Source organism: Rhineura floridana, chromosome 1 (genome assembly GCF_030035675.1).
Source record: "Rhineura floridana isolate rRhiFlo1 chromosome 1, rRhiFlo1.hap2, whole genome shotgun sequence".
In the NCBI taxonomy this organism is placed as follows: Eukaryota; Metazoa; Chordata; class Lepidosauria; order Squamata; family Rhineuridae; genus Rhineura; species Rhineura floridana.
Window position 1 is genome coordinate 30,672,958 of NC_084480.1, and position 14,651 is coordinate 30,687,608.

Genomic DNA, 14,651 nt, shown 5'->3' on the forward strand with positions numbered 1-14,651 from the left:
TGTGGACTGGAAGAGGGTGAGGGGCCAGCAAAAAATCACCCCCTCTCCTCAGTTAGCAGACTCCTCCTGTTGGATCAAAAGTTCTTGTATTGCATAAGGGCACCAATTGGACACTGCCCATAACTATGTATGTAGTGCCATCAACATATATGACACTTTACAGACAGCATAACAATTCTGTCCCAAGGAGTTGACAGCTTAAGTTTTTTTAAAATAGATGTCCTCTGTCCTAAATTTTAGGGATAAGGCAGCTTAGACATTTTTGTACAACAGATAACATATTCCATTCTCTTCATCTCTACAGCATGACTGTTTGCTCAATGTCAGTAACTCCTTTTAAATGCAGTACATAACATATGAGAATCTTGTCACTCTGCTCAATTTTAAACTTAAATCCTAAGGTATCGTATATCACCCCAGGCATTTTTAATAGAATGCAAATAGATATAATACATAGAAGGAATTTCCTAAGAACAAGTTACTGACTTCAGTGGAATTTTCTTCAAAATCAGTATATTTAAGATGTAGTCTTACTGCCTATTCTTACATGTCTCATTGCTTTTTGCATTTTGAGTCTGTAATTCAAACAAATTCTGGTTAATCCTCTTCCACATGTGTACCAATACTCCATAAAGGGTTCAGAGTCACTTTTACAGCCCTGTCCTAAACATGCTTACTTGAATACAACTCTATGCACAACTCAACTGAACTAAGCAGGACTTATTCTGAATAATCACATTTATGACTAGGCTGTGATCCATCCTAATCCTAACCATATTTACTTAGAAATAATGTCCATTAATTCACAAGAGCTTGCTTATGAATAAGCAAGACTAGAATTCCAACATCAGATATGAAAAAGACCTCAACAAAACAAAACAAAACACAAGCTCTTGATTCCTCTGCCTTATCCCTCACTGAACAAACAGTAGCACCATCTTACTATTCCAGCAAGAAGCATGTGTGGATTGGATTTCTGACCTATGGATCAGAAATGCCAAATTATACATACATATACATGTAGCACCAACGTCACACAAATATAGATCAATGATACACTGTTGTACCCATACATATCTACTTATTCCAGGCCATTTTCAAGGGCAGTCTAAAGAAGAGGAAGGGATGTGCAGAGAGATGGCACATCATGCCGATAGGGGGTACATAACCCTTGGTAAATTAATAATCCTGGTTCAATTCTTCCTCTCTGCTAGAGAATTTAAGGCAAGACACCAACAGTACCTATTCAATGACTAAAGATATTTCAGTAAGTGAAATAATGGTTCGATTCTATGCATGTTTACTCCGAAGCATATCACACTATGTTCAGTCGGTCTTACTCCTATTAAAGTCTTCACAGGATTGCAGGCTACAATTATCAACGAAGTTTCAAGGGCCGTTTTTTTATCTATTCGGGATGAAACGGCAAAACCGAGAGGGGGGGAACCATTTGAACACCATCTGATGATAGAACTACTACAGCAATGTCACCACCAACGTAAACCAGTGTCTAGTCACCCTGAATGCAGGATCGGCCAGAAATAGAGGTCCTCTTGAAGAATAACGATGCATGGCTTCAGAAACAAGATAGGACCGAGGGAGGTGCGACGACTCCCCTCCCCCAATCTCCCTCAACGGCGCCCCTACATGGCCCCATGTTAATCTGAGGGACGTTGGGAAAAGGAAGGAGTGGTGGTGGCGGAGAGCAAGTCTCCTTCCTCATCGGGTTTGCACTCTCTGGTTGGCTACAAAAGCGACAAAGAAGGATCCCGACGACGGGCCTGCCTCGGGGGGGGGGGGGGAAGAGAGAGACCGACCATCCCAGTTCCTCTTCCAAACGAAAAACATGAACGCGTGAGGGAGGAGAAAAGGAAAATTGCGGGGTAGGGACGTGAAGCGGCGCCAAGCAATACCTGCGGCGACGCTGGTCCCCGGAGGCACAGTCTTGGGAGGCCGAAGGGGTTCCTGGTGGTGTGCGAAGCCCTGCTTGAGAAGCTGCGCGGGACCCCCGAAGCTACCACTGCTGGTGGTGCTGCCGCTGCCGCCGCCTCCGCTCATCCCCAAGCGGGCCCCGCTCTCAGGAGCCAGCGGGGCACCACCCCCTCGGCCTCGACCCGCACCAGGAGCCCGGTCGAAGCCGTTGTCGGACATGTCGGCCTCCTCAGGCCCTCCTCTTCCTCATGAGGGAAACAGAGTCTTCCTGGGCCTGAAGGAAGCAAGCGCCCGCAACACCGTCCTAGCCGGCCGGCACCGCCGCCCCCAACCCAAATCCGTTTCACTTCCAGTTCCTCCCTCCCGCTCGCTTTCTCGTCAGAAGAAGAAGAAACACCACCACCACCAAAACCGAACAAGAAACACCGCCCTCCCCTTCGCACTAGGGACGCTTGTTGCGTTTATAGATTTGGCACACAGCGCCTCACAGCGCTCTGGAGGCCTCCCCTCGCTCCTGTGTCACCATAGCAACCCAAGGAAATAACGGCCCCACTTGTGAAGAAGATGAGAGGGGAGTGCTGTTTTAGGGTACTAACAAATGTATCATGTCATAAGGCTAGCTTTCGTGGACTACAGTCCATTCCATCAGATACTTGAAGTGTTACTTTCGGGCAAGCTTCAACTTTCACCCCTCAGAGAGAGACAGACAGGCACCTATCAGTATACATATTCAGTCTAGGCCAGGAATGGGGAACCTGAACCCCCCCCCCGTGTTGCACTATCACTCCCATCATCCCTGACCATTGACCATTGACTGGTTGGGGCTGATGGGAACTGTAGTACAGCAGGGCCCCGCTCATACAGCAGGTTCCGTTCAAGACCGCCGCCACAAAGCGAAATCCGCCGTAAAGCAGAACGCACTGACTAACATTGTCTAAAATGGCGCCCGATGCCTGAAAAACGCCATAAAAGTGGAACAAGCACCGTAGGAGTGGGACCTTTCTGCAATTGACAACCGCAGTATCGGTGGAATGCTGCAAAGCGGAGCGCCGCAAAGTGGGGCCCTACTGTACAATGTCTGGACTCCGTCTCTCACACACATACATATACACTCACAGTCGGCATAAAATGAACATAACTCCTCCAAGCAGCTGTGTTAACTGGCTTTACACATGATTAAATCAGGCCATTTTTAACTATGCAAAAGTTTCTTTAAAGCCCATGGCTCCTTGGACCCAAGTTCCACTGAGTCCGATGGGTCCTACTTCCTAGAAAGTGCACACAGGATTGCAGTTGACCAGCACAAACATAGCATATTTACTTATCACCGGCAGTCTCATTATGTTAAATGAGGCTTGCTCCTAGGGACTGTGGTCCCTGTCATCTTGTGGCAAGTATTCACATGCATCATGTCTTGAAAATAGTTTCAACATGCATTCAGATTGCAACATGCATTCAGATTTATTTTTGGCCCCTGAATCGAGGCAACAGCCACCTCAGGAAAATTGTCACCTTTTGTTCTGATTGTGTAGGGTGTTTTGAACACAGTCACTACTCATGATGGCTATATACTGCGCCCAGTATGAGAGGCAGCATGCCTCAGAATATCAGTTGCTGGTAAACACAAGTGGGGAAGTGGTGTTGTACTCATGCCCTGCTTGCAGGCTTCCTATATGAATCTGGTTGGCTACTTTCAAAACAGAAAGCTAGGATAGATGGGCCTTTTATCTAATGCAGCAGGGCTCCATAACTGAAGCAAGAAGCATAGAGTGGGAGTAATTGGACAATTCCCACACTGGAGGGATTGAAGAAGTGAGTTTCCCCAAGGAGCTGAACTGGAAACAGTTCTTTTTCACTTAGGAAACTACCTCATACTGAGTCAGACCACGGGTCCATCTAGCTCAGTACTGTCTACACTGACTGGAAGCAGCTCTCCAGAGTTTCAAGCAGGGAATCTTTCTGAGCCCTACCTGGGGACGCCAGGGATTGAACTTGTGACCTTCTGCATACAAAGCAGATGCTCTATCGCTGAGCTATAGACCTTCCCCTTATTTTATTCAATCTATGAATTGCCAAAAAAAATATTTTCCAGACAAGTTGTTCATAAATGATCTGGAGTTTCGGGTGAGCTGCCAAGTTTGCGGTTTACATCAAATTGTTTAGGGCAGTAAAAACAAGAAGTGATTGTGAGGATTTCCAAAAGGATGTCTCCAAACTGTGGGAATTGGCATTAAAATGGCAATGTGAACAAGTGTAAAGTGACACACATTGCATCAAAGAAAAAAAACCCTAACTCCACAAAATTATTTTATGGGTCCTGAATGGGCCGTTACTGATCAGGAGAAATATTTTTGGGTTGTAGTGGATAACTTGATGAAAATGTTGATTGAGTGTTTAGAAACTGTAGAAAATGCAAACTCCATGTTAGGGAAAATTGGAGAAGTGATGGAAAAAAACCCTGCGAATATCATTATGTTGTTATACAAAACAATGGTACAACCATACTAGGAGTATAGGTTCTGGTCACTGCACCTCAAAAAATATTCTGTAGAATTTAAAACATGCAGAAAAGTGCAATCACAATTATCAACGTGTTGTAGCAATACCTCACTGAAGAAAAGTTCCAACTTTTGGAATGTTCAACTTTTGAAAATTCATAGATATCAATAGCTACTAGTTATTATGACTATATTACTATCTCCATGATTAGACACAAGATACCTCTGAACACCAGCTGCTGGGGATCACAAAAGGAAGAGTGCCATTGCACTCATATCCTGATTGAGGATATGAGGTTTCCCAGAGGCATCTAACTGGCTACTTTGAAAACAGAATGCTGGACCAAATGGGCCGTTGGTCTGATCCAGCAGGCCTCTTCTTATGTCTTTTTTTTTGTATATGAGAGAACAATCATAGACCAACCATGCGTTGCCTCATAGGGCTTCCTGGCCTCCTGGCTTTTATAGAAAGGCAGAAACAATACCTGATGGAACGCCTCTCCCGATACGAAGCCACCCGTACACTATGCTCAACATCTAAGGCCCTCCCCTGGGTGCCTACTCTGAGGGAAGCTCGGAGGGTGGCAACAAGGGAGAGGGCCTTCTCAGTGGTGACCCCCAAACTATGGAATGATCTTCCTGATGAGGTGCGCCTGGGGCCATCACTGTTATCTTTTCGGTGCCAGGTCAAGACTTTCCTCTTCTCCCAGGCATTTTAGCTTGTATTTTTAAATTGTTTTAAATTTTTTAAAATTGTGTTTTAAATTGTTTTTAAAAGATGTGTTTTAAATTTGTATATTTGTTTTTAATGTTTTTAGTTACTGTAAACCGCCCAGAGAGCTTCAGCTATGGGGCAGCATATAAATACAATAAATAAATAAATAAATAAATAAATAAGCCTTCAGTTGCCAAACCTCCTTTCTACTACTTGAGACAGAAAGGTTGCTCTTCCATCCCATTCTAAACTCACAGCTTGCTTCCAAGCAATGAGCTTGCAAGCTTGCTGGACATTCGACAGAGACACAACCCAGTGCACTGGACAAGAAAAGGAACGGGTCTGCAGAGACCCATCATCATCATCCCTCTGCCTTACCAACGCAAGTGCCTTCCTCCTTATTCATTCCTTGCACCCACTTTTCTACTCTAAGTCCTACAGCAGTGGTTCCCAACCTGGGGGCTGGGACCCCCGGGGGGACACGAAGTAATCCAGAGGGGGGCGTGAACAATAAATAAATGATTTTTTCTTTTAAAAAAATAGTCTTCACTTCCTGGACACTGTCTGCTCCCCACTGCCACTGCAGATGACAAAAGAGAGGCAGAGGACTTTTGCTGAAGCGCCAGAGCATCTTTCAGGCACACCGAGGGCAGGCATCTGCCTATAAAACATGTGGCAGATGCCAAAGGAGACTGAGGGTGGTACTACCAGGAAGAAAAGAGGATTACTATCACTGACTCCCATCTCCTTGCACTACTGCTGCTGGTGCTGATGCCCTTACTCATAACAAGAGGAGAGGGCTCTTTTTGTGAAGCAAAAGAAGCAAGGCTGCAAGGAAAGGCTGCTTTCCACCTTTCTTCCTGGCTGGCACCCAGACCGCCTGCCTTTCTTGCCTCCTGATTCACTGGCATCTCCTTTTAAAAATTATTCTTATTTGAGAGGCCACCCAGACCCCGTTTTTGGCCCAGACAGAGCAAAGAAGCAGTGAGGAAGCTCAGGACTTGCTCGCCCCCCATCTCTGCTAAGTGTGTGTGCCAGCATCCCCCCCTTTCTTCCACCTACACTCCGCTCCTCCAATCTCTGTCTCCAAGATGCTGCAGCAGTTAAGGGCTTCCCCCCTCCCAAATGCCTTATTTAAGGCACCCCTGCAAATGCTTGCAGGAGGGGCAGGTGTGTTGTGTGTGCTGACCTGTCTTCTGCTCCACTCATTCTCCAAGTGCACATCAACCAAATCTGATCAACCAGTTCTGATGATCATCCCAAGGCCTAAAAGCACTCAATCTATCCACCCTTTTGTTTTCACAATTTAGCATCCCCACCACTATCACATTGCTTCTTCTTCTTCTTCTAAAGCTCAGCAGGTTGGCTGAGGCTGGGGTCCACATACTGCAGCTGAAATGTATTTGTTTACTATTGCATTTATATCCCACCTTTCCTCCAAGTTGCTCAAGGTAGTGCACGATTTCCCCCCTTTCCCTTTTATCCTTACACCAATCCCGTGAGGTAGGTCAGGCTGAGAGACTGTGTTCGGTCCAAGGTCACCCAGCGGGCTTCATGGCTGGGTGGGGATTTGAACTTGGTTTAGTCCAACATTGTAACCCACTGGTGTTGGGAGACAGGACTGTACATCTTCAGACTGTGGGGAGGGGGGATACCAATTTGATTGGACGTTAAGAAAAGAAAGCAACACCTCCCTGTCTGCAGGGAGCTTTTTATGGAAAGGAATATTTGGAGATGTGATTTTTGCCATGCACCATTTTTTCAATTAACAGATACTAAAATTACAGCTAGCATGGGGGGAAATCACAATTTTTTGAGCTTATAAAGGGGGTACTGTACTCATAAAGCCTGGGAACCACTGTCCTACAGTAAAGGATGGCGGCGGAGATGGCTGCAGTACCGCAAACAAGCCGTCCACACAGCGCAAAGCACGCCCATGCGCACTCCAGGAGCGTCGGGAGCTCTCTGAAGTCGCATCACGTGCTCGAGACCCTCTGCCGCCCCCTCCTTTTGGGAGAGGCGAGAGCGGCTTCTCGCCACGTGACCTCGGCTCGCTCTTTCTACCTAGACAGGATATCAGCGTGTGTGCGCGTCTGTTCGCTTTGCTCTCCCATCCAGTCTCCCTCCGATTCTGGGCCGCTGGCGGCTTCAGCTCCGCCCACTTGGCTGGGGCTTCGCGCCGGCACAGTTCCCCGCTTCCCGTCTCACGCCGGCTGTAGCGAGACGGGAAGGTCAGCGCGAAAGCAAATTGGCAAACCGGGGCGATCGGGCAGGGCGCAAAAGGGCGGGTAGGTAGCCTCTGTTGTCTCCCTCTCCTCCTCATCCACCCGATCTGCCTTTCTTTCCCACCACGTAGGGCTTGGATTGTTCGCGAACGTTGCCTGCTTTGATTATACTGTATTCTCCTGGGGTGAGGGTTAAAACAGTTGCATTTCCCCTCCATTTTTTTTTTAGCTTCCCGCACGGTTGTTACATTGCAGTGTAGGGTTGGACGTCTGCATGTTTATCTTTACATCCATCACGGTTGCGGGGAAGCGCCTCAAAGCGGGAACTGGGGGAGGGGGAAGAAGAGGGGGAGTTTTATTGCAGAAAAGCCGTCTCGAGCCCTTCCATCCTCATCCTCATTACTAGAACAGAGTTCCACGCGAAGGGTTAATCCGCCGCTTTCCTCCCCAGTTTTTCCTCCACGCACAAACCGCAACTTTGGCAACGACGAGTCACAGAACTGTTGCTATTCTAGGCCTGCTTGAAGTTACGGGCAAAGGAGGGGGATGAGAGCAGATGCTTCCCATTCTGCAGTTATTGTTCGAAGTCAGTAGACGGAGCAGAATAAGGCTGGCTACCCGCGAGGAGGCGCCTTTCACCCCAGGCTTAAATGGGTTTAACACGGGAGGGGGGTCACCTTTGCCACTGGGTTCCCCTGGGGGAATCAGTGGAGTTCACTGTGGCAGGTCTGGCCTGTTTGCTCGGAAAGCCGCTGCCACAAAATGATTAAAGTAAGAAAGAGCTGGCACTTGCAGGTGAGTCATGGGGAAGCCACATACCTCTGAAGTAAAAAGAAGCTTTCTGGGGTGAGGGAAGAGCACATAGCAGGAATGTACTTTTATGGCATTTGGGAGTCAACCCAGTAAAGCTTTAATGCTGTGTGGCGAAAGAATCAGTTGGAGGGGACAAAAATGTGTGTTCCAGGGTGAGAGCTGGTTTTTCAACTGTCAGAAGAGAATTGCAACAGTTGCTAAAGTCAACATCGCTGCCTGTCTGTTGTGTGGAGGTCAAATGTAAGGTGGGAATGGAGGAGATGACCTTGTATGAGCCTTGCAAGGGGCAGCCTTCAAGATTTAATGAGGCCTTTTTAGTATAAAGGGTGGGAGAGGATCTGGGAACAAGCTTGAAATGAGTGATTTAAATAATTAGGGTTGCTTGCTTCCCACATAACTTCAGAAACCACAAATCTCTTCATCGGAGTCTCTTCTTGGGAGTTGCACCCTTGTCTTTAAGATGTGAGCTGGAGGGTAATGGTTCTCTTTTCCCTTTCTTTAATTAAAACTCTCTTTAAGGCCCTGTTTAAAAGATGCGATTACAGATTTAGATTGTTATACCTTTGAAACTGCATTGCCCTTTAACACAAGATGTTGTGCCCTCCAAATGTTGGACTACAACTCAAATCATCCCTGCCCATTGGACCTGTGTGGGCTGGGGCTGATGAGAGCCTGAGTTCATCAACATCTGAAGGGCTACATGTTAGCCTCCCCTTCTTTAAAATATTACTTGAGAGATGTGTAACTTTCTGAAGTTTCTTGGAATACTGTTGACAGACAGGTCTTGCATCTTTATTTGGAAGTAGCTCTCACTGAGTTCAACAGGGTTTAGTCTGTGGTTGGGATTGCATCCCTAGCTATTAAAAGAATGTAGCAGCCCCTTTACTGGACGATGACTAGTTATGGTAGGTAGCTGGTGGGGATGCACTCTGTGTTGTCTTACTCTAGTGTGCTAGGCATAATTCAAGATGTTGGTTTTTGCCCAGTCTGGGTCAAATACACCTAAGAGTCAACTCTTACTGTACTTACGGTTTGCAGTTGTGTACACCAATAAAACATGAAAGGAAAGGTATGTGATGGGAACATGTGCTGGGAAATCGCGGTTGGCCTGCAGCAGCCTGGCACATGTCCATGTACTGTCCCCAGAGGTATGGACATACAGATTGCCTGCCTTGTACTCCGTGTTGGATCTAACAAGACTGCCTCCTTCCAAAACATCTGGAAGGCAACAGGTTGGTCAAGCCAATTCTATTTTGATCTTCAGAACTGGTTAAGACCCCCCTTTGAAGATACCATCTATCTGCCAGGATTGCACTGCAAGGGCATGAAGACAAGCAACAGCTGCCCTGCTGTAACCATAGAACTCAATTCCTTTGGAGACTAGAGAACATTTTTTGTGGAAATACTATGAGACATTATTTTTGAGTTGATGTCCCATATTCAAGTTAATGCTAGACAGTGGGATTTAGGCTGCAATATTGCACACACTTAACCTAGGTGTACTTCTGATGAACCATGCATATGATTGTGCTGGCAGTATTACTTCGTGCTACTCTTAATTATAAATGGATATTTTATGCATCTGTGCTTGAGTTACAGACCATGAATTCTTGGGATCACATGGTCATAATTTCAAACTGGAATACCTTACAGATGTAATGTGAGATGAGAGAATCAATGCACTGATGCCATGTGAATTTGAAAAAATGGAAGCATTTTTTTGGTGGCGGTGGCTTTTGTTTCCCTGACAATTTTTCTCCCATCTCTCCGCTTGGAAATTAATCCTTTTTGATTTCAGTAAATTGCTGATTACTGCTGCTGAAGAATTACTGAAATTAGTAAACAGAAATTGAATGTTCATAAGTATGTTACACTTCTGAAATAAAGATAAAAATGCAAAATATAAAGTAAAAATTAAGAAGCCATGACATAGTCAAAGATTTAACTTTTAAAAAAATCAATGAGCAGGATTAGATATAAAACACAGGAGTTCTGACCTACAGTTGCAAGCTCCAGTGGTAAAGATGTGTGGATAACTTGAAACTGCATGTCTTGGAAGATGATTGGACACTGACAGCAGGCTGCATAAATTAAAAACGTCATGACAGCTTTCACAATGAATGAATTTAACTTGGAGGCTGATAAGGAGTTGTATCCAATCATACATCTCTTTTGCAAATTGCACGCTGTGTTGCTGTCAGCAAGCAGCCAATTGGAACTTGCTAATGAATGGGAATTCCAGCTTCTTGCATTTCCTGCAGACGTGGTACGCCTGGGTACTCAAGGGGCATTAATGTGGGTTATTCATTTAAAGAGACACTTTTTTCTGGCAGCTGTTCACTTCTCTTAGCAAAGAGCTAACTTTCTCTTGGAGGGAGTATATTTCTTATGCATTTTGAATATCTCTTGAGTACGTGGCACAGTCAGTCTCATAATGTTATAGTGTTTTCTATTTATGGCAATTGCCTTAGAAACGGTGCCTACTGGAAACTTTTTATTACAGTATAACTTGTAGGTAAAGCAGAAAAAATAAGAGCTGTCTTGAAATATTGTAACTGTTTATTGGGTAGCTTGTGGGAATTAGTTTTCAGTGTTTTTTTAAAAAGAAAATTAATGGAACAGTTAATTTGTTCTGTGCATTGTGTGTTTTGCTTTTCTCAGTGCTGAAATAACTATTTTTGATTAACAGCTTGTGCTGCAATCCAGTACACACTTCCTTGGGAGTAAGTCACATTGAACCCAATGGAGTTTACTTCTGAGTAGACATGTATTGAATTGCAGCCTTAGCCAGCAAATTAGCTTAGTACCCGTGCATGCTTTTTGTTGCTTGGTATATTTGTTAAGATATCACCCCCCCATGGATATTTTATTAAAATGATTTTTTTGCTGCAGTGAAAATATGCAGGCTTTCATGATGCATGAACTCTTCAGGCTGAATGCCCCAAAGTCCTGCTATTATTCTTGGTCTTTTATATGTTGCTATGGTGGTATTAAAAATAAATTTCCAGCCGAATAAAAATTAGTTCATGGGCTACACATTATTGACTGGTACCAGTACTTTTTTTGTGGCAGTACTCACTGGTACAGAGTACCGGCACATTGGGTTTTTTTGCTGCCCATGGGCAGTCATTTTCTGCTGGTACCCATGCTCTTTTATCAGGATATAAGTACTGGCACCTCACTTTTTAGCCCCCCCCCCAACCAAAACAAAACTCCACTAACTGGTACCAATATTATGAAATACCTGTATTTGCTGCTGTGTAAGTTTCCTTCAGCATGTGGTGTAGTTTAACAAATTGTGTCATAGGTTATCATCTGTATATACTTTGGGCTGCTTCTTCTGGCTTGCCTCAATTGGCAGTCTTCATCCATGAAAGCAATATACTTAATCATTCCATTTTTTGTTTTCAGAGAAGAAAATAATCAACACAGGTATCTAGATTTAATCTAGTTGCCAGGAATGAGACCTAAGCCCCATTGAAAACTTTAGTAAAACCCTCACTAATTTACAATACTGTCGGATTGTACCCAGTACTTTTTTGAAGTCTTATCACTGGTGATAGCAATGGTACTTTTGAATGAACTAAAGTTAGTAGCTGTATATGGATTTGACGTAATTTTATATTCACTGCAGTCAATTTATTTATGCATTTGAAATTCTTCTATATGAAGGATGAAAGTAACTTAAACATGAAGGCTATAATCTTGGAACTAATTTAGGAGCGCAGGAAGCTTCCTTACACAGAGTCAGACCATTGTTCAACATAGCTGAAGATTGTCTACACTGAGTGCAGTGACTCTCAGTGATTTTAGACAAGAGTCTACCCTGGAGATGCTGGGGTTAAACCTGGGACCTTCTGCATGCAAAGCAGATGCTCCTATTACTGAACTATGGCTGTTATATTGAAATAAGATGAAATTGCTTCCATGTAGTTGTGTAGGCTAGAAAGGATAGAATTATTGCATCAACATCATGGTGAAATGAAATCTGTATATTATAATGTGATTGCGTAAAATGTTCTTAAGATGCTGAAAGTCTCAAAATAGTGCTAAATACTACTTTTTACAAAGCAAAGATCACGAACCTTGTCAAAAAAAATTTTGAAGTCTTGATGGGTGCGGATTGTGTTTCTGAATTAAACTTGTTTTTAATAAAAACTACTTTATGCTTTCCAAGTCTCCAGGGCCATGAGTTGCTAAAGGGCTAATATTTTTGTATACATTAGGACAGCTGTGTGGCTTCCTAACGGGCTGATCATTCATGCTGGATCTCGGGCAACATGACAAGTCTTCTTCTGCGTACAGTTGCTACTAGCTGCTCCAGTCCTCTTTTCAGCAATGTGCTGTGTCACAAGGTGAAGACTGTGAAGACGCCATGCCTTCGAGCATTCCGCATACACCGGGTGCTATGGTGCCAGGCGCCTGTCAAACTAGGTATGTGAGTTCAATGGACATGCATCATTTCAAACTAACAGGTCTGAGTTTTGCTATTTGTAGAAGCCACTTCCCAACCTGCCAGTCCATTCTTCCAGCATTCTGTCACTCTCCTAATATGATCAAGGAAAAGAAACCAGGATGGCTTATGCTTCTCAACAGATATGGTTATCAGGGCAAGTTTATGTTTCTGTTCTAATGATGATTCTGTTCCCCTTTCTCCCATTATAATTGAGTGGTTGCTACCCTCTCTTTCAGGGAAAAGTAAAACAATAAACTTTGGGATTAACTGTTTTTGAGGGCAGAGCCTTCCCTAAGCCTTCTCAAAGAACTCAAATGTGAAATTGCTGATCTGCTAACTAAAATATGTAACTTGTCCCTTGGGTCCTCCTCCGTGCCTGAGGACTGGAAAGTGGCAAATGTAACGCCAATCTTCAAAAAGGGATCCAGAGGGGATCCCGGAAATTACAGGCCAGTTAGCTTAACTTCTGTCCCTGGAAAACTGGTAGAAAGTATTATTAAAGCTAGATTAACTAAGCACATAGAAGAACAAGCCTTGCTGAAGCAGAGCCAGCATGGCTTCTGCAAGGGAAAGTCCTGTCTCAGTAACCTATTAGAATTCTTTGAGAGTGTCAACAAGCATATAGATAGAGGTGATCCAGTGGACATAGTGTACTTAGACTTTCAAAAAGCATTTGACAAGGTACCTCACCAAAGGCTTCTGAGGAAGCTTAGCAGTCATGGAATAAGAGGAGAGGTCCTCTCGTGGATAAGAAATTGGTTAAGAAGCAGAAAGCAGAGAGTAGGAATAAACGGACAGTTCTCCCAATGGAGGGCTGTAGAAAGTGGAGTCCCTCAAGGATCGGTATTGGGACCTGTACTTTTCAACTTGTTCATTAATGACCTAGAATTAGGAGTGAGCAGTGAAGTGGCCAAGTTTGCTGACGACACTAAATTGTTCAGGGTTGTTAAAACAAAAAGGGATTGTGAAGAGCTCCAAAAAGACCTCTCCAAACTGAGTAAATGGGCAGAAAAATGGCAAATGCAATTCAATATAAACAAGTGTAAAATTATGCATATTGGAGCAAAAAATCTGAATTTCACAAACACGCTCATGGGGTCTGAACTGGCGGTGACCGACCAGGAGAGAGACCTCGGGGTTGTAGTGGACAGCACAATGAAAATGTCGACCCAGTGTGCGGCAGCTGTGAAAAAGGCAAATTCCATGCTAGCAATAATTAGGAAAGGTATTGAAAATAAAACAGCCGATATCATAATGCCGTTGTATAAATCTATGGTGCGGCCGCATTTGGAATACTGTGTACAGTTCTGGTCGCCTCATCTCAAAAAGGATATTCTAGAGTTGGAGAAGGTTCAGAAGAGGGCAACCAGAATGATCAAGGGGATGGAGCGACTCCCTTACGAGGAAAGGTTGCAGCATTTGGGGCTTTTTAGTTTAGAGAAAAGGCGGGTCAGAGGAGACATGATAGAAGTGTATAAAATTATGCATGGCATTGAGAAAGTGGATAGAGAAAAGTTCTTCTCCCTCTCTCATAATACTAGAACTCGTGGACATTCAAAGAAGCTGAATGTTGGAAGATTCAGGACAGACAAAAGGAAGTACTTCTTTACTCAGCGCATAGTTAAACTATGGAATTTGCTCTCACAAGATGCAGTAATGGCCACCAGCTTGGACGGCTTTAAAAGAAGATTAGACAAATTCATGGAGGACAGGGCTATCAATGGCTACTAGCCATGATGGCTGTGCTCTGCCACCCTAGTCAGAGGCAGCATGCTTCTGAAAACCAGTTGCCGGAAGCCCCAGGAGGGGAGAGTGTTCTTGCACTCGGGTCCTGCTTGCGGGCTTCCCCCAGGCACCTGGTTGGCCACTGTGAGAACAGGATGCTGGACTAGATGGGCCACTGGCCTGATCCAGCAGACTCTTCTTATGTTCTTATGTTCTTATGTTCTTATGTTCTCCACATTGGCACTAGGTGACCAAGTCCCTCACTAACAGGGATCCTGCAGGAGGGC

At 44.5% G+C, this 14,651-nt stretch overlaps 2 protein-coding genes across 4 annotated transcripts in view; one reads left to right on the forward strand and one right to left on the reverse strand.

The window, feature by feature from the left end:
• The window catches only part of PAIP1 (poly(A) binding protein interacting protein 1), a 33,560-nt gene extending 31,169 nt beyond the window's left edge, over nt 1–2,391 (reverse strand). The window contains exon 1 of the mRNA XM_061617430.1: nt 1,914–2,391. Within this exon, the coding sequence (XP_061473414.1) occupies nt 1,914–2,151 (238 nt within the window). The 5' untranslated portion in view covers nt 2,152–2,391. The remainder of the gene's footprint in view (nt 1–1,913) is intronic.
• A 4,758-nt stretch (nt 2,392–7,149) lies between these two features.
• NNT (nicotinamide nucleotide transhydrogenase) overlaps nt 7,150–14,651 on the forward strand; it is an 80,965-nt gene continuing 73,463 nt past the window's right edge. Inside the window, exons 1-2 of one of the 3 annotated variants that reach the window (XM_061617444.1) lie at nt 7,150–7,433; nt 12,410–12,617. In XM_061617444.1, coding sequence (XP_061473428.1) covers nt 12,464–12,617 — 154 coding nt within the window. In that variant the 5' untranslated portion in view covers nt 7,150–7,433; nt 12,410–12,463. Of the gene's footprint in view, nt 7,434–8,066; nt 8,166–12,409; nt 12,618–14,651 lie in introns of those variants that run through there. The other 2 variants (XM_061617453.1, XM_061617463.1) reach the window with 2 other exon arrangements.